Source organism: Perca flavescens, chromosome 22 (assembly GCF_004354835.1).
Source record: "Perca flavescens isolate YP-PL-M2 chromosome 22, PFLA_1.0, whole genome shotgun sequence".
NCBI classification, from domain to species: domain Eukaryota; kingdom Metazoa; phylum Chordata; class Actinopteri; order Perciformes; family Percidae; genus Perca; species Perca flavescens.
The window spans coordinates 15799928-15820139 of record NC_041352.1 but is presented as its reverse complement, the minus strand read 5'-3'; the positions used below and the strand labels follow the sequence as shown (position 1 = coordinate 15820139).

Below are 20212 nucleotides of genomic sequence, written 5' to 3'. Positions count from 1 at the left end.
AATGCAGCATGTGTGTCTCCGAGAGCTGTCACAGGGGGCAATGTGGTCGCAAGTGTGTGGCCCAGAAAAAGGTTATTAAGCACTTCAATGCTTCATTAAATACCAGTGGAGGTTTTTCAGGAACATTCTTCTTTATGTGAAATTTGGTCTCATGTAATCAGACAAGGATTGATATTTTCTTTTGTCAAATGCTGACTGATTCAGCATCAAAGTGGCTGCAGGCTTAAACGTGAACTGTGTTTGATGGAGAAATCTGAGGCTAAACAGGAGCAGTCAAGTGTGTTTTGAATTCATACTTCACTACTCACAGGGTGACCGGTCTATGGCGTTCATTAAACCCTTACAAAAATCATTTAGCAAACCTGCAAGTGCAAGAGACCGACGCTGAGCATCTAGCCGGTACTCCATTACTCACTTCTCATCTCCCACTTCACACTTTCTGCCACACACACTCTCGTGTCAAAGGGGGCAATCATGCAGATGAGCATGTCATACATTACCATATCAAGAGACTTTAATAGAACCAATTATCTGTGTGCTGTGATTACAATATAAAGAAGAGGTCGTTGACCTCAGTTCCTGCCTGCCTCTCAGATGAGCCCTGGGTGCATTCATTATAAAGAAAACACACACACACACACACACACACACACTTCCTTCACTGGGGAAACCAGGCCAGGTGTGTGCCACGCAACACAAACAGCACTTGCAGGAAAGACCACATTCTGTAAAATAAAAAGTGTCTGTCTGTCTGATAGTAGCACAGGGAGCAGATGGGGTCCGAGATGCCATTTGATCTTGTTCCACTGTACGGCCCTCGTGGCCACTGGCCAGCTGTTCGCCGACAGTGGGCCAATCCGTTGGGTTCACCCAGAGTTCGCAGCACACACAAACACGGATATACACACCCAAATTTGGTATGCACGGATTCAACTTTTTTCTCCATACCCATTCCGATACCTCAACTCAGGTGCTCATCTGCAGATGCTGATTCCTGATCTGAATTAAAATGGGTATACCCCACTGCTTGAGGATTATTTTTATGTAAGGTTACATGAGGTCAGAGATTGCTGACCACCATGACTGAATAAATGTAACTGAACACTGAATTTTCTAATTACACTTACAAAGAAACTGCAATTTGGTCAACTGTTGTTGTTTTTAAAAAGTGTTTTATAATTAATTTCGATTTGTGGACCGGGCCAACACCTGACCGGTTAAATAAGGGCAGTATGATGTGGACCCCTAATCTAAATATGGACAAGTATGCATTAGTAGGTATCAAGCTGGTGTACATTTCAGCTAAATAATAATGAAGCGTTGTCATTTTACATGTTTCCACAAAAGCTTTCCCCATCTATTTTTACTTAGGCTATATACATTATATAATGTCCAATATTTTCCAGAATACCTTTTAGCAAGCTCTGGAAAATATGGCTGAATTAACTAATTTCCCTGGATGAAGATATCTTAAACAACAGTGTTTATGAAATAAATCCAGAAATGTAAAGGTACATCAAAAACAAATGTTCAAATTATAGGACATATTTTTCCTGTCATTTTTGAATGCTGCGTCATAAATCGTATTGAGGTGGAGGCAGAAACCTCCGAGATGGAGGTCTCAAAACCTAAGCACATAAAACCAAAAATATCACTGCCTTAACGTTTTATGCAGCAGCCTGCATGTGCACGTTGCCACAACTGACAAGTACAAGTGGAGAGGACTCAAAGTCACCAAACTCGCTCAAATTACCTAAAAAAAGTGTCTAACTTTAGCTCATACCAGTCATACCAGACCAAGTACGGCTGTATCAGCAAAACCTTATAGTGAGTATACTGAAGTGTAAGTGCAAGTGTGCATTTTAATGCATGTGAATTCAACTTTTCAAGGAGAAGAATAATGTGATATTTCTCCTTTTAAAAGTTACATAATCTCACTTTCAATCCAGCCTTACTTGGAAGTTTCTCCTGGCTTCACCTTTATCTTAAAGCTTTTCGCTGGAAAGGTATTGCTACCAGCTTTCTTTGGCGAATACAAACATTCACCTTTGGCCCAATCAGAGAGCTAAAACTGCGGTCGAACCACATCAGCAGAAAGGTGGACGTCTTGTTTCAAAATCCCAAGATAGCAGTATGAGTGAAGTGAAGAATAACGGCACACTTTCTCAGCTTACAGAGAGGCTAAATAAGGCAGAGCGATAAGTAAAAGTTACACCAACAAAATCTCAGCCCTCACTGCAAAGGGTAAAAACAGAGAGAGAGAGAGAGAGAGAGAGAGAGAGAGAGAGAGAGAGAGAGAGAGAGAGAGAGAGAGAATGTGGTATTCTTGAAATTAATGATGATAACTTTAATGCTTTAAGCACCAAACAACAAATAAATGAGAATTTTGTATAATTAGAGACAATCAAATGAGCATGACTCTCATCAAATGCAGTGGCATGTTGTGATTGTGCCTCATTAGCACATTCCTCTCTGTATCAACCAGTTCATACCTGCATGTGTGTGTTGTTTATTGTAATAAGATCAGGTAATTGTGAGACAGGTGAGCCACTTATAGTTAAACAATAGAGAAACGATTGAAATCACACCTACATATGTAAACAACCCGCATTCCTCCACAGACAAAACCACACAATGCCCATTTATTGCACAGCGGCTACATAGTGTATCGACCTAAAACTCCCTGTTGGGACTCACAGAGGACGCTGTCAGGAGCGTTGGGTGACTAACTGTTTGACCTGGCCAGTCCACTCCAAACAGGAAGGAACTGAGTCACCGTCTCTGTTCTGAATACGGAGGAGGGCTAACCGCGTTATTCCACATCAGGAAATTAATGGATTTTTGATTGAATCAGTCAAAGATGGACACGAGGGAATAGAGCATTTGTCCACGGCCGCTCTGTGACCAAAGCCAAAAATAATCAACATGCTGCTATTGTACTAGACAAGAGAAGTGTGCAGGAGTTTTTTTGTTGTTGTAGGGATTTTATTTGAGAGTAGGGCAATTAATGACTCATATTAATTGGTTGATTAAAAATATTTTCGGATGATATTTTAGTAATGTAGTCAACAAAATGTAATTAAACCTGCCAATGGGGGACATCTTTTAGCTTTATTTGTCCAAACCCAAAGATGTTACATTTACAATGATAGCTGATCGACTAATCAATTAATAGAATAAAAAGGGAGGGAAAAATCCAATTCTAACAATAATCACATTTAAGGCAACTTAACATCTTGGGTCATTTTTTTAAAAGAAAATTTCCCTCTGTCTTTATTTCTCATTTTCGCTGCCTCTCTCTCTCTCTCTCTCTGGTGACAAGTGTTGTTTCAGTCCTGCCCCTGCAGGCTCAGAGCTCCAGACTATCCTCACCACTGGCAGTCAAGGATACAAAACAAACAACAGAGGCCTGCATGTGTGTATCTATGTGTGTGTATCCGTGTGTGTGTGTGTGTGTGTGTGTGTGTTTATGTGTGTTTGAGGCATGTGCTGTGACTGTGGCTAATAGTAGAGAGGGGAGAGTGGGAGGGTCGGTAGGCGAGGGGGGCAGTGAGTGTGAGAATTGCGTGGTGGCGTACAGAGCCGGCAGCCTATAAATGAATTTATTACATCACTGAGGCCTGGTCCACGGCCGCTGCCAGGCCGAGGCCAGCCAAGGCTAACCACCAGCACAGTGGAAAGTAACCAGCTCACACATCACTGCCAGGAGCAGCCTCACACACCAACTACAGGGTCTTGAGGAACCTTATGTCAACATGACCGAGAATAGTTGAGACATTTGTACTGGTATGTGGATAGGTCGGATACCTTTAGTTCATTTCCTGTGCTACTTCTTGTGTCTTGGGTGAAATGTGACTAGCATAAGAAAGGGGGAATTCCAGGAAGCTAAGAAGAGCGAGCGACATTACACAATGGAGGCTGATTGCTGGGCATTGCATCATCACACTGCATCTTTTTCTTTTCTTTTTTCTCTCAGGCTAAAGCTGAGAACTGTGAAAGTGGCAGTGGGTGAAAGGAAGTTGGAAGTCTGTCTAAGAACCAGAACAGCTAAAAGAGTTTGGAGTTCAAGATGCAGGCACAAGCTATAGCCCCAAAAATAACATTGGCTTTAAGAGGCTAGTGCTGCAACTTGCAAGCTAACAAAGTGTGTGTAAGGGCCAGTGAGGCAGCGACTGTGTGTGTGAGGCAGGCTGCCTGAATGAAGACATTGAGGGGATTTCCTGGTGCCGAGAGACACATCATGGCAAAGGCATCCGGCAGGATTAGCAGCTGGAGCCAAATGTGTCCTCACTCTGCAGCACAGACCGAGCTCTGACGCACAGCCGCGCACACGCACACGCACACGCACACGCACACGCACACGCACACGCACGCACACGCACACACACACACACACACACACACACACACACACACACACACACACACACACACACACACACACGTTTCTACACCTTGCCGTTTATCGAAACTGCGATACAGCTGATTTACCACCTAATGGGTGTAACGTTAAAACCCTTGAAGTTAATCTTTCACCAAGAATAATGACTCTGATGTAATGCAGGGTAGTGTGGGTGTTTAAGAATAGTTGCGCAATAAATGTTTGTGCAAGGTTTCTACCTAAAGCCTTTAATTGGAGAATATATGTAAACATTTCCAATATCTAAAGGCTGTGGCATTTCTTCTCTTTGCCAGTATAGGCTTCCACTACACTGTAATGAGCTCTTAAAGAGGGCTTTGTGTACAGTGAATTTATGATAGAGGAACAGGTTGATATTTTGGGGGAAACATTTTTTTTACACTACTCTAATATTTTGTGAATGACTCAGGCTATGCAGCTAGAGCCAGGAGGCAATTAATTTAACTTAACAAAAAGACTGGAGGCAAGGGGAAACAGTTAGCCTGGCTTTCTTCCGAAGAAAAATACACCAAGCAACACCTCTGAAACTTACTGGTAGACCAGTAAGTTTGGTGTGACCTCACCAGCAGTTTATTATTACATGTCATGACGCTTTTATGCAGCGACTTCCAATTGCTATATATGTCAGAGGTCGCAAGCCTCTGGAGCAACTAGGGGTTAAGTGTCTTGCTCAGAGACCCGGGTCTTCCACACCAAAGGCATGTGTCATATCCACTGCGCCATCACCACCCACCCTAGCTGTTTACAAAACAGGCAGTATTAGAGGCTTGGTAGTCTCCTGTCCACAGCACTGTGGAGTAAAGAGGCTTGATGACGTAGAACGGGAACATGCCAGTCAGTCACAGTTGCTCCTGTGCTTCTTTCCATCTTCTCTGTACTAGGCTGTTTACTCTCCACTGGCATTTTGAACATCATTTAATTTAATAAAATGTTATTGAAGAAAGGGAAAAGCTCTCAGCGCTAGCTAACTTGCTAACTATCAGTTAGTGTATTTGTGGACAGAGCCAGCTAACTGATTGCCCCTGCCACTAGTCTTTATGCTAAGCTTAGCTAAGCTAGTCCCTTAACACACAAACACAAAAGTAGTAATAATCCTCGTTTAAAATTCGGCAAGAAAGAGAAAAACTGTATTCCCCAAAATGTCAAACATTTCTATAATGTTGATTTTCTGCAATGCTGATAATCTGCGACCATTAGCGTTTACCTTGTAAGTTCCTGTGCTGTCCCGGTCCACTTTGGAGACCGTCATCTGTAGAAACAAAGGCAACACGGTTTTGGATCGCAGTGCAAAGAAGACAAATATAAAGACCCAGGGATGAAAGCTGCACTATGATGCATTGTGTATTGTTTTTGGTTTGGAATGGTACGAATAGACCACATATATATCCATTCAATGTTTTGAGCTTTGTTAATGAAGGGCAGTTAGCAACAGGTTGAGACTACAGCTCCTGCAGGCCTTCAGATCCTGTGCACATGCAAATAGACCACAGGAGAGTCTATTGTTCCTGTTGTGCTGTACAGAGGAACTGTGTGTGTGTGTGTGTGTGTGTGTGTGTGTGTGTGGTTTTGCATATATGTAGGAGTGCATATGTGTGTTCACCGGCCTGGTAGGTGTGACTATAAATATATGTGCAACACTGGTATACTTGGAAGCAACCACAATCTATATAAAGTACAAAAACAACAATGTAAAAAGACCAAAACAAGTATGTCCATAAAAGGCCATCTGGAGCTGTTAACAGCCTCCTTACACTCTTACACGTTATTTGAGGATGTGAGAGAGGTGTGTGTGTTTGTGTGTTTCCCAGTAATGACGTGCACGTTTCTGTATGTACTGTATGTGTGCACTGTACCACACAACCTGCTGTCGAAAACTACTTACCCATGTTTACTGTCATCATCAGGAAGTGGCCCTGTTGAACTCGAGCACAGAGCTCAACTTCTCTCTGCAAGCGAAGATTTCATCCTGTGCGCAAAGAAACAAAAACAACGCAGTTTCAACATCGAAGAAATGTGCCACATTCCATCAGCTTGGAGCACGTAATATTTCTGTGATTGCACAAACACAATGACAAAACAGCACACAGGCGGCCGTTTCAACACTAAGCTTATTTTTCCAATATCAGTGTCACTGCTTCTGTTATTTATTTAATCTTTATTTAGTCTCTGGGGATTGACATATCCTTTTTTTGAAAACTCCTGGCAAACAAATAACAACATGGCAACCGAGAGCTGCATCTGATGGTGGTAACTCGATCCATCTAAAAGGTTGTGAATGCCCTGATGTCTCTTTATTGCCACTGAGTTACCGCACGGCAGCAGCAGAGGAGGAATTCCTCCGTGTTTGATGATGGAGCAGCCTTGTGCTCGAGATCCCACGGTGCAGCAGCGAAGGCAGGCGTGGGTGTTTGCCTAACTGCCTGCCTCAGGTAAAGACCACGAGCACTTATAAGACAAAGCCAGAGCCTTCTTTATGCATTAAGTTGGTGAGCGCTGAGCAGAAAAGCAGTTGTCACATCCCATAATGGAGTGATACAGAAAAGAGTCTTTTAGCTCTGACAGTGTTTTTATTTTTGTTCCACTGATGATAGAAAGTAAAGAGCAGAGGGGTAAACCACTTCACCCTGAACTGCCCAGGATTTTGTGTAACAACAGGTGACTGTGTTCTGCAATAACAAAGCAATTGCTTCATCTCTCACTTAGTCGCCTTTAATTTTCCCTTTTTCCAATGCTGCCTTCAAGTGCGGTCGGAAATGTTAGTTTTCCCCGCGGCCACAGGCGTTTTGAAGCTCAAAAAAGGGCATTCGGTACAGCCCTAGTCATTTGTAGGACGGCTATTTGCATCTGAAAAAATCTCATGAAAGAGGAAGTACGATACAACCAACAGGTCATCAGTGAAATGATAGCACTTTTAATGTGTCTAGTCTTTTGTTTGAATGAAGACATGCAGCACAAAGATACCGGTTACTGCATGAATAAAAGAAATATAACACTTTCCGAGTCCTTATGTTCACATTAAGAAAAATTGTTCTTAGGCATTTTAAGGGTGACTTTTATAAATGTTATATAAATAAATAAAAAAAAAAAAAAAAAAAAATATATATATATATATATATATATATATATATATATAAAAAAGGGTTAACAGATTGTTATGGCAGAGCGGTCTGAGAAATAGCTGCTATGACTGCTTGTTGCAACACAGACAACACAGAATCACAGCTACAGTTGTCAGTGGCTACAGTCTCAGAGTCTCACAGTGCTTCAGCCCCAATGAAAGAGCCATTTGTCAGCACTGCAGTTTAACTAAAATGTATCAGTTCTGCTGTTGTGACAATTTTTTTTATGATTCATTTTTGCAGTAAACTAAACACTCCATCACATGATTAATTGCAGTCCCATTCAAAGGCAGCTCTGTGTTAAGGGGAGATAATATACTGGGATAGCGGTGTTCTTTTATACAAGGCTTGCAGGGGAAGGATAAAGAAAAATATAAAAGACAAAAAATACACAGTTGCAAAAATAATAGAATTACTGTATTAATAAAAGAGTGTGGGTATATAAACTTGTATGGCACATTGTGTTGGTGGGAGTCTGACCAGCAATTTCAATACAAAAGCTTTGGGAAAAGACTAAAGAGCCTCAGGAGATTAAGCAAACACTCCCCAGATGTCTTTTATTCTTAAAGCATCATTTACTTTTTGTTTTGATTTCTCCAGTGTCCATGTTGCATGTGTCTTTGCATTTTTTTTAAGGCTGCACACTATGTACAGTAAAGTGTCTTTTACCACAAACATTCAGCACAGGCAAACGCTCCAGCCTGTCTTCAGAGACACAAGCTCTTTCTCATTGTGTCGGCCAGAAAAGTTTTCATAAAAGCAATAATGACGGCCACTAGAACAATTTACAGCCTGAGGGGCCGAGTCACAGGGTGCCGGCAGAGTCGGAACATTGGGACATGCAGTGTACGACTGTCAGAGGCACAAATCACAAGAGCTCATGGATTGGAAAGCTAAATCTTTGAAGCATGGGCAAAAATGTTTCAAGGGTGACAACTATCTTTTAGGTTGCTCTAACTACATCACAACATAAGCACTAAATGTGCTCATATTAAACCCCTGAAACATACTTTACTTGTTTTTTTGTTTTTACAGCTGATATACCTTTGATATAAAGAGTGAAGTAAACGGTTGTATGCTATGTCCCAGCAAAACTCTGTGTCAGGCTGTGCTAGTATGGTGCTGCTGACCACACATGAAAGAGATGAAGAACAGCCACAAGACAGGTGGTCTCCTAACGCCACATGATATAGTCTGTTGATGACACACACACACACACACACACACACACACACACACACACACACACACACACACACACACACACACACACACACACACACAACAGAAAAGCCCTGTCCCATGCCAGCGAGTCACCAGATGGCCCATCTGTTTCGCCCCTCTGCCCAGCGTGACGTTGAGCTAGTGGTGCCCACAGATCGCCAGCCCAATTCTCCCCACACTTCTTGGCAGGCGGCGGTTTGACAGTCTGCTTGTGGGAGCTCAAATGCTAATCGCCACTCGCTCTTGTTGCTCTGCAGCCGCACGTCCTCCAAGAAAGGACTGTCTGTCCCTCCACTAGATCATGAGACAATTCTACAAATGCTACACCCATCCAGAAGTGCTTTGAACACTGTGACGCACTTCACTGTCAAATATGGATAACATCACGACGAGTCGGGCCAATATTGTCACTGGCAGAGGCCTCTCCTTTGTCACAGCACGTGGACTGTGCTGAAATGACAGAGGAAGTTAATTAAAAAGGGGACAGGATTTCAGACGAGGGTTGTGGGAAATTGTCTGAGTCAGACAAAGCAGAGCCGTGCTCCTCAAACCACAAACTGCTATTTTATTTTTATTGGAATCATTGAACAGGAATCGCAGCCAAGACTATGCAGGCAAGCACGTATATGCATGCGCACATATTCGCTAACCTCTTTCAGCTCCGTTGCATCACTCTGGAACTGGTTGTAGGTCTCGGAGGGAAAACCCCCCTCCCCCTTTAGATTAGAGAAGTGTATGGTCTGCTCTCCAGCTGCCTGGTGGCCTGAGCAGTATGACCTAATGTCCGACATCGCTCATGTGTCCCAAAGAAATCGCCATTTCAGTGGTTAACTATTAAACTTTGCAACATGCCTGTTGGGCTTACTGGGTTTCCACTCTCCAGTACAGCATGTCTGTAACAGCCATCACATGCCAAAATAGACGTTCCATAAAGAGAATCACAGACATCTGTAGGTGGAGAGGACGAGAGCATACTCAATAAGGACATGAACTATATGGAAGAAACAGAGAAATATCTACTGGTTGGTAGATTATGTTACCTTTGGACAGAGTCAGGCTCAATAATCCACTTAATAAGTTCTCTGAGAGTCTACCAATTGATTTTCATATTGTATAGAAGTTGGTGGAAGCCAATGGAAGCCTGAAACGGTAGATTAAATCTAAATTAAAAAAGCATTTTTTGCCACATGGTTAGCTGTAATGTAAAGTGTGAGCAGTGGTGGAATATAACTAAGCACATTTACTCAAGTGTTGTACTTAAGTACACATTTGAGGTACTTTTACTTTACTTGAGTCTTTTCTTTTCATGCCACTTTCTACTTCTACTCCACTACATTTCAGAATATATTGTAATATTGTACTGTTTGCCCCACGACATTGCCCACACTACTGACAGCTAAGTTACTAGTTACGTTTCAAATTAAGATTTTTTTAGATCTTTTGAGTATATAGTTCCCAGTTTGTATACGGTTAGAAGATGGCTGTGTCTCATGTGACCTTGTTATTTGTACACGCTGTGACTATACAAATCACAACATGTAAATAGGAACATGTTGACGTTATTTTGTCACTTATTGGAAGCAGTAGGCTAGTTGGAGCCGGTTACCTCCAGGATCTGTACTAAACTAGGCTAGCGGTGGGTGCGCCAGACACAGTTACAACACGCACGGAGATGAGAAGGGTATGTATGGACTTATCTAACTCTGGGGGATACGGTGAATAAGCTAAAGTCTCAATAAGTCGCTGTGTTCCTTTAAGTAAAGGATCTGAATACTTCTTCCACTGCTGAATGTGAGTGATGTGCATTTGATGGCTTTTTTTAAACACTGATATGCAACAATTAAATAACAAGTAAATAATGTTTGGCTAACATTATAACATGTGCTCTTAAATGCTGTATAAAAACAAAAATAACCAACATAAATCTGCTCTGTTGATGAGATCATATAATGCATCACAGGCCTGATATCATTAGGAGTCACAATACCGGGTGGGCTGTCTGAAGTGCAGTAAGTGAAGGTTAGTGAGCCATAGATATTTAGGTGACTTATTCCTTTTTAAAAAGGTCAAAGCGGGGGTGTCCTGTCCGGTGAACACTTGCCAAGATTGTGTTGTGGACACATGAGTCAGAAGCATAATGCCGGCTGATTCTGGGAAAGAAGACAATACAGTTTGCAGTCCTGAGCAAACTGAGGGTTTTCTAATCGGGGAGGCACTTGAGGAGTTCTAGGTGGTGGTAGGAATGCGTGGGCAGGAGAATGTCACTCCACGTAGGGCCATAGCGCTCATTTATCAAAACCTTGGCTCCTCTTGCTTTGTCTCACAGGAGTTATTGCAGAAGAGATCCAAGTTTCTTTTCAATGGAACTCCTTCCTACAACATAACAAGACAATAATTCCCGTCATATGGCACTAAAATTTATATTTATGTTTTTTTTTAATGATGCCAATATGTTTTTAGCTTTTTGTCTTTAGGTTGTTGTGTTGCAATTGTTGGAGCTTGTATTGCAAGACAAATTTCCATGTCTACGGACAATAAAGTGCTATCTATCTATCTAAAGCTATGTTTTATTTCAAATAAAGGAATTTCATTTTTGATACCATTATTTATACATTTGTATCTCGTTTCAACTGTAAATGCATGCTCCACTAGGGCATGCTAGATACTTATTCAAGGCATCTTCATCTCTTTATTATAAAGAGCACTAGTGAGTCTCCCTATGATTATTTTTTATTATTGATCAAGTCTCTAAAATGTCAGAAAATAGTGGAAAAAAGGACATCACAATTGCCCAAAGTGACAGCTTTAAATACCCAGAACACAAGTGGATGTAATCTATATGGATATAAAGCAGTAAAACCTAACCTTTAAAAATCTGGAACCAGAAAATAACTATGAGCAGACTGAAATATCTCAACAGAAATGGCATAGATGTCCATGAAATTTTGTACATACATTCATGGTCCCCATAGGATGAATGCCTCTAATTCTGGTGATCCACTTACCGGTACTTTTTTTATCTGATGCCACCAGTAGGTCAAAGTTTTTACTTATCCAGTAAAATGTCTACACACTTACTAGGTGGATTGGCACATTTGGTGCAGACATTCCTGATTCCCAGATGATGTATCCTAATATTGTTGGTAACCCCATGACTTTTTGTCTAGCGCCATCATGAGATCAAAATTTTAATTTGTCTGGCTTTGGTTTATGACCAAATACCAGCAAAACTAATGCCATTCCCATCAGCCTCAGGTACAGAGGAATCAAGCTAACTCAGGTGTGTGTCATTGAATAAACAGTTAAGTCCCACCTATGGGTCTGGCTGCAACCACAGAATTAGTGTACATCTCCCAGACTCAATCAAATATACATAAATATGTATAGTACCATGCAAACCAGCATTGTGTACCTTCTGTCAAGTCATTGTAAAACAGAAAACATTATCTGCTAACCATCAGCATGTTAGTATTGCCATTATGAGCATCTTTGCATACCGGCGTTAGCAGTTCCCTAAAGCCAGTACACTCTCACAGAGCTGCTAGCTTGGCTGTAGACTATAAGTCTACTTGTTTTGTAGAGTCATTAAAAAGCGTTTTGTAGAAACATATATGCAATATTCCCCAAAGAAAGGTATCAAAAAATAGCCCTATAAATCATGTTGTCCATAAAATGTTTGCAATTTCCTAAAGCCAAATGAAAAACTTTTTTTATTTGACCAAATTTCAAATTCAGTTTATAATTATATATAAAACAGAGACAAACAGAAAATCCTCACATTTGGGGATCTGGAACTGGAAGTGTAATGTAATTGTATGTAATTGATTCATAAATCATTAGCCACTGGTTTCATTACTTGAGTTTTCAACTCCAAGGACTCAATAATAGTCATAGGAGAAAGTACTTGGTATAATGAGGGCCCAAGGCGACATATGAATAGTTGAGCTGGATGTACTATGTTAAATCAAACCACTGGTACCAATCAGACTCCAGTGTAAGAGGATCCTCCTCAGTGAAAGTGATGGCTCTATTAGCACAGAGATAAGTAGATCTGTCTGCCATTATCATCAACCACACAACACTGGCTAAAAATAGCCAACTGAAGGAGTGATTCTCCTGCCTTCCACAGTACATCCACTCCCTGGATCACCAGAACCATATTCTCCACCCTGAGAAAATCTGTAAAGTAAGCTGTCTTTTCCATTATGTGTTGACATGCTATTACAAGCACATTCATTCATTGTGTTTCTCCACCCAAATGCAGCCATGCAGAGACAGCTCATACACTTAAACTCATTTCATGAGACAGAATGTCAAACAGCTGTGGTTCAGGAAGAGGCAGGAAAGTTTTTCGGCTTTGTCACTAAAGCTAGATCCGTGAAAAGTGTCTCAGGTTCTGGGCTTTTGATACTCAAGAGGGTGAGTGAGTGGGACAATGAAAAATCCAAAAGTCATGATTTCATTTCAAGAGCCACCCTCTGTGGATTTCATTAAACATCTCTGCAACGAACTACAAACAAAGTTGTCCTCAGTGTTATTGCACTAGTCCAGTCTGGCAGTGTTGTGTCTATCCAGCTGTCCTTGCCGTCTCTGCTGCTGATGGCTTTGTCCTTACAGTCAGACGAGCCGTGCAGACAAAGCTCAATCAGGACAACTTCCTCTTTACTCTTTCTGTAGAGGAGGGGGCTGGACCTTACCGATAAAGAAAGGCGACCCAGACTGACTTCGGAAAGCGGTCAGACCACATTCACTGTCTACTCTTGTAGGCTGAATTCAAAAGTGATAAGAGTTGTATTTACTTCCATTAGCCTTCACAAAATACTTCTTAATGACATAATCTGCTGTATTTTCTGTAAAGTTAAAGATAGAACTGAAATTTCACATCTGTAACAAGACTCTATAATTCTGTATTCCCATACAGAAGCACCACAGTCAGCAGTTACTGCTTTACGTCATCTTGGGTGTGCCGCAACCAGCTTTGCACACCTGTATTTGTGCAGTGTCAATCTTTCTCGATTGCACAAAAGCTCAAGTTCATTGTTTAGAAAGTGTTGGAAAACTTGTGATCTTTAGGTCAAGACACTGATTTTTCATATCTGGGTCCTGTCCTAAAGCCACTCATTTTCTCTGACTTTGCCGAGCTACGAAAGTGAGTCATTGCTCAATTCTGAGGTTGTGTATACTCTGGAGATTATTTTCCTCAAGCCAGGATATATCTGTATTGTCCCAGCTCATTTTTCTCGCTGTCTCCCAGCTTCTGCAGCTGTTTGTTTCTAAGGCAAGAGAAGCATGATGCTGCAACTACCCTGCTTTACCATAGGGTTGGTATTATCTAGATGGCTGGTATTTGGGTTGTGCCAGATACAGTGTTTGGCAATCAGAGCTCAATTTTTTGTCTTGTCAGACTAGACAATTTTTTCCCTCTCATGCTCAGAGTCCTCTGTGCCATCTGGCAAAGTCTGAGAGGGCTTTCTTTATTGTTTTGCTTTAGAGAGACTTTCTATCTACCACACAGCCCTGCTTGAAAAGGCCCTTCTGCCTGGTTCTTCCATCTCTGCAGATGACTGAAGCTCTCTTACAATGGTTACTTGGTTTTTGATTACATCTAGGCATTTCTTGCCCAGTTTAGTCAGACTGGCAGCTTCAGGAAGTGTCATGGTGGTACTAAACACCTTCCATTACATCTCTAGCCCCACACCTCAACACAATGCTATCTAGAAGGTCTACAGAGAATTCCATTGACCTAATAGCTTGGTTTTGACAAGTGCAGGCCTTTACTAACTATGTCCAGTGAACTGATTTTGGTCCACATGGACCCAGATTTTCACAATGAAAATTGAAGGAAATCAGGATGGTCGAAGCTCAATTTGGAGCATTACAGCAATGGCTTTGATTGCTTTATTTGAATAAAGCAATATTAAAATATGTAACGCTCCAGCAGTTTAGTATTGCTCTTCCACAAAGTTATGAGAGTCACAATAGACAGATGAGGGCTAAAAATGCCTAAATCAAAAAGGAGCACAGGCCAAGATTTTTCTGCTGGAGTAAATTCCCATGTCTTTCGAGCTATTCACCAACATGTGAAGCAATAGTTTCAAAAACTAGCGTTCATTGAACACAAAAGTTCTGCTGTCTACCATGCTATGCACAGTAATATACTATATAATGATCTTGCATCAAGCTTGTTAAGAAGGAATGACACTGATTGACAAACTTGTTTTGCCTTCTAGTGTAACCAAGCAATGTCCAAAACCAAAGGCCTTCAAGGGAAGATAATAAGCCTGCTTCTTGAGTCACAGTAACCTTTCACCTCCAGCCTTCTGGTGAGTGCGCATCTGGCAAGTGGTCAGGCTTCTGTGAATTTAGCATATGATGGCATGACTTTACACTCCTGACTGAAGGGTAAGTAAGTAAGTAAGTAAAATTTATTTATAAAGCGCTTTTCACAGATAAAATCACAAAGTGCTGTACAATAGAAGAGGTAAAACAAACAATGTAGAATGTGTATACATATGTGAAATTAAAGTGACACTAGTGAAAACCCATCAGCCAAAAGCTTTCCTAAATAAACATGTTTTCAGATCCTTTTTAAAAGAGACAACAGAGTCTGCCAGACGCATGGACAGGGGCAGGGCGTTCCATAGTCTGGGAGCAACAAACTCAAAAGACAGGTCCCCTCGGGTCTTATAACGAGTCTTAGGGACTACAAGCAGGTTCTGGCCAGCGGACCGAAGAGTCCGGCCAGAGGAATACGGCTTCAAAAGGTCCAGGATGTACTGTGGGGCCTGACCGTTTAAGGCTCTGAAAGTCAGCACTAAAATCTTAAAATCAATCCTGAATTTTACCGGGAGCCAATGGAGAGCCGACAAGACTGGAGTGATATGAGACCTTCGAGGAGCACCTGTTAAAAGCCTAGCAGCAGAATTTTGAACAATTTGCAGTTTGTTCAGGGCAGACTTATTCAGACAAGTAAAAACAGAGTTGCAGTAGTCCAGTCTTGTTGATATGAAAGCGTGAATTATCATTTCCAGATTCTTTTTTGACAATATTTTGCGTATTTTACAGATGTTCCTAAGATGATAAAAGCAATTTCGGACGAGCTGTTTTGAGTGTGTCTCCAAAGACATGGCCTGGTCAAACACAACCCCCAAGTTTCTGAGGCTGGATTTGACAGAGGGGCCCAGAGAGCCAAGGTGCTGTTTGATCAGCGGGATCTTATGGTCTGGAGCAAAGATCAGCGTTTCAGTCTTGTTTGAATTTATCTGCAGGTAGTTAGTGGCCAGCCAGTCTTTGATGGAGGACACACACTCTAGGAACAGAGACAAACGATGGAACTCAGCGTCATTAAAAGAACAATACAACTGGACATCGTCGGCATAGAAATGATACGATACATCCTTAAAACAACCAATAATTTGACCAAGTGGCAAAATGTACAGTAAAAACAAAATAGGACCCAAAAGGGGACAGCAAGAGGAAGAATACATTGTTGTGACTAAAGACTCTCAGCATGAAATTGTCCAGAGTGTTGACAGCAGGATGTCAAGGGGAGTTAATAGAACACAACTTTCTCATAAGTTGGCTGCTGAGAAATATAGCTTGCATGAACAAACTCTGCATTACATGACGCTCTTTATAAACTTTCCTTAACATTTGACAAACAATATCAACCTTGCACCAGGTTAACCTGCAACAGAAAGTCGAGCGATAAACTCTTTGTCATTAGTCCCATCAAAACACAATTAACAACCCGTCGCTGCTGTCTCTGGCAAGCAAATTTACTGTGGGATCCAGTCCTGTTATCAGCCAATTGAATTGTTTTGCTTGAGGCACACCAACCATATCTGTGGGCGGCTTCCACTTGACAGTTTGATTCTCACTTTCAGGCTATTTCTGAGCCTCCTGGGGCACGCCAATGTACTGATAAACTCATCCGTCAGTCGGCTGCTCAGACTCCTGCGAGTGCACTTCATATTGGTTTGATCTGATAAACATGATGGCCTCATTAAAATCTAATTTGGCGGATTGTCTCAGAGGTCTGCCATCACAGGAATATGCTGGTGAAGCTCACCAGCATCCTCATCACTTTTATAACGGCCTCAGCGTGGACTCAACATACTTTGAAAATGCAAGGATGGAAATGGGCAGGGACCAGGAAGACAGTTTGAGGGAGGAACACATTTATCATGTGAAGGACTTTTCCGGACAAGAGCTGAGGAGTTCTTTCCTTTCAAGGAAAACACCAGTTTAACCCACTATGAATAACAGGTCTGGAAGACTGACAGCAGAAAGAAAAAAAGGATACATATCATGAATGGGTCTACAAGCACAGGATGACAATGACTTTCCAGAAATCATTCACACCTCCAGGCATGCGATTTATGCTTTACTGATTAGGATTAAAGCACACACAATTGTTCAAACCATGTGAGAAAAGTGTTTTGCACTGGAAATAATCACTCATAATCAAAAGGAAACCATTTATTCCAGCAGCAAAATATGAATTTATCAACAAAAAAGTATCTTCTTACAACAAATATGGGGCTGATTATGGGCCTTTACCTATCCAATTTCAATTTAATTTAGATACACTTGCAATGAGATACATCTGTTGTTCAAGTAACAGTTCCCACTTGCAAGAAGTCCTATTCAGTACGCCTTTGTATCAATTAACATACTGCACATGTTTGTGTTTTATGGTATGAATTATTTAAACAACAAATGACCAAAATAATAATAGCTGCAACTCTGTTTCAATGTATAGGCATGTTATTTGCTATCAACAGGAAATAACCGTCTAAAAGCAGTGATCTCACCAAACAAACCGAGACATAATCTGGACTGGACTCTTACCTTGTTATGAATGTGTCTCCATGTTGTAGTTGTGGCTGCAGGATGTATGAAGATGAATTTATTGACGAGAGTAAGTTATCACAGATAAACGTCGGAAAGAGCGGAAAAAATCCCAACAGATGCAGAGCAAATCTTGCCCAAAAACAGTGGGCTGATATCCCGGAAACTGCGCTCAGTGCTGAGGAATTACAAATACAAGCGGTGTTCAGGCAGAAAAATCTTCTCTTCTCCCAGGTGCATGATCCAGAGCTGTGTTTACAGAGAGGAATACACTGCAATGGTTGATGTGATCCAGAGGAAAGTTTTTTTTTTGTTTTACCACCCTGCTCTTCGCTTGTCTCCACGCACACTACAGAGCAGAGCAGAGTTTCTCCCTGAAGCTGCGCCTCTGATGTCAGCAACAACGTGAGCTCCAGGAAGTGCTGACGCTCTCCCTCCGCTGCTATGGTGAAGTGAAGGGAGCAGCGCCGCCCTGTGGACACCTGAAGCAAGTACAACATCTGCTACAAGTGCCTGTTTTTCTATTCTATTCTGCATCTGCAAACAAAAACTATACGATACTTACACATTTAAGATATTTAGGATTTACTAACAGGACAGTACATAAACACTTTACAACATTATGTATTAACAAAACTGATCATACAGTATATTACCAGAGACTATAAAAATACATATAGAAAAAAATAAACGACCCAAATATTACTTGTGATATTTTTTTGATTTAATAAATGATAATAATGATACATGTGCATATACAGTATACGTTTTCACAATATTCTTGTATTTATTAAGCAAAAAGCAGCAGCCGTCATAACAGAGCAATTGATGGCTTAAGGACAGCCACATTAAAAGTTAAGAGGATTAAAAAATAAAAAGTAAAGGTAGTTTAGGTGGCAGGTTTGCCAATTGTAAAGACTTGTAGCTAAATTACAAACAAAAAATGTATATTATGCTTTAAACTGGAATGCATACATGCAACACCTCCAGATGCAGCCACGGACACATATTGTTGGCAGAATTTAATTTCCCCCCAGCCTTGTCAGGACACCACACCTGATCAGCAGCTGAGTACAGAGATGGCAGCAGCGCTTGCAGATTTTGACTGTCACCCGATGAGCTCCTCTACAGTATGTACTGTAGGTGCTGTGCCCGATGTCCTGAGTGGCAGCACTTTCTCAGGTTGGAGTGCTTATCTTGGTCACAGGCACAGAACAAAAAAAAAAAAAAAAAAGAATGGTCCACTAATGACTCAAGCCTGACAAAATGATCCCCTTTAACTAAACGTCCCTCCCTTTATTGAGCCATTAAGAACTTGGGCCTTGCCTGTATGTAGGAACCCTGTGACATCTGTAACATTTGGACACCACTGAGACAGCCATTTATTTTTTCTTGCAGCGTGGACAGCACGATTGTGTTCAATCAGTGAGCGTGCCAACGTGAGCTCCAGACTAATGGGCAGTGACAATGAAACAGACCATATAAACACAGCAGTGGATTATAACTCATCTTAACAGCATGTTGTTCTCTTGTCAGACTGCTGAACCATTGCACTGCAAGCTAGAAAAGAGGCTACCTGTGCATCAAAGTCATTTATAATGAGTACAAAAAATGTAACCCGGGGCAGTCCTGTCTCCTCTTTTTGCCACATTAGACCAGACAATCAAAATAACAAATGCTCCTCTGACCTTGTCCCTAGCATCGCGCTCTTCAGATTAGTTCCACACAGCACTATGCCCTTGCTCTGTGTAAGACTGCTTGAGTGCAATGAATATCAATTGGACATTTGCATCTCTCTGTGGATTTGCAGCGCTTGTAGATGCCTGTACCGCTGAACTGTGCTGTAGATGAACACCACAGGCAGCTGTTATGAACAATAGCAGGCTCTGTGTGTGTGTGTGTGTGTGTGTGTGTGTGTGTGTGTGTGTTTCTTGTTTGTTTTTTTGCAGCATCACTTTAGCAAATGTTTCAGAAGGATTTGGGGTTTCTGGAGAAAGGCAGGATGCCTTTGCAGTCAGTTTTATGAAAAGTAATCAAACTGATTTTACATACTATGACCTAAATTATGTCACAGTGAACTCCAGCCAGGTGAGGGGTACAGGTCTGCAGTCGAGGATTTTTGTTCTGCCAGTCCTGGGGGTCCTGAGGGCCAGTGCCGTGCTGGGACTTCCCCCTCATGGGTATTGAACCAGCCTTAACCATCCCTGCAGCACTGGAACAAGATGTGTGTGTGGAAGCACATGTTCTCATACTCGTGTTTATCTTTTTTGATCTTTGCTAAAAGGGTCTTCTAGAAAAATCCATAACCCCTCAGGGCAAACTGCGGCTGATATCGACTTCCTGGAAATCAGTGAGGCCTTTGGCAGTCAGGTGAGCTCCACAGGAAAACCTAAAAATACTGGGGATTTTTTTTTATAGATTAAACTTTATAGTAAATGATTGATTTCCTGTGAGCAATTAAGAGATTCCCATTCCTTAGAGAGAAGCCATTGCTATGGGTCATTCTCTCAACTGGGTGTCAGGTGATAACTGATAAATGAGCACACATGCAGACAGTGTTTGTTAACAGTTACAGAGCTGCTCTTCATTTGTTAGA

The 20212-nt window shown here is 41.5% G+C and overlaps 1 protein-coding gene across 1 annotated transcript in view; it reads right to left on the bottom strand.

The window, feature by feature from the left end:
* Positions 1-18020, bottom strand: part of map3k22 (mitogen-activated protein kinase kinase kinase 22) — a 41588-nt gene extending 23568 nt beyond the window's left edge. Inside the window, exons 1-3 of the mRNA XM_028569043.1 lie at positions 17617-18020; positions 6303-6386; positions 5625-5669 (exon numbers count right to left, since the gene is read on the bottom strand). Of these exons, the coding sequence (XP_028424844.1) occupies positions 5625-5669; positions 6303-6321 (64 nt within the window). The 5' untranslated portion in view covers positions 6322-6386; positions 17617-18020. The remainder of the gene's footprint in view (positions 1-5624; positions 5670-6302; positions 6387-17616) is intronic.
* Between the last annotated feature and the right edge of the window lie 2192 nt (positions 18021-20212).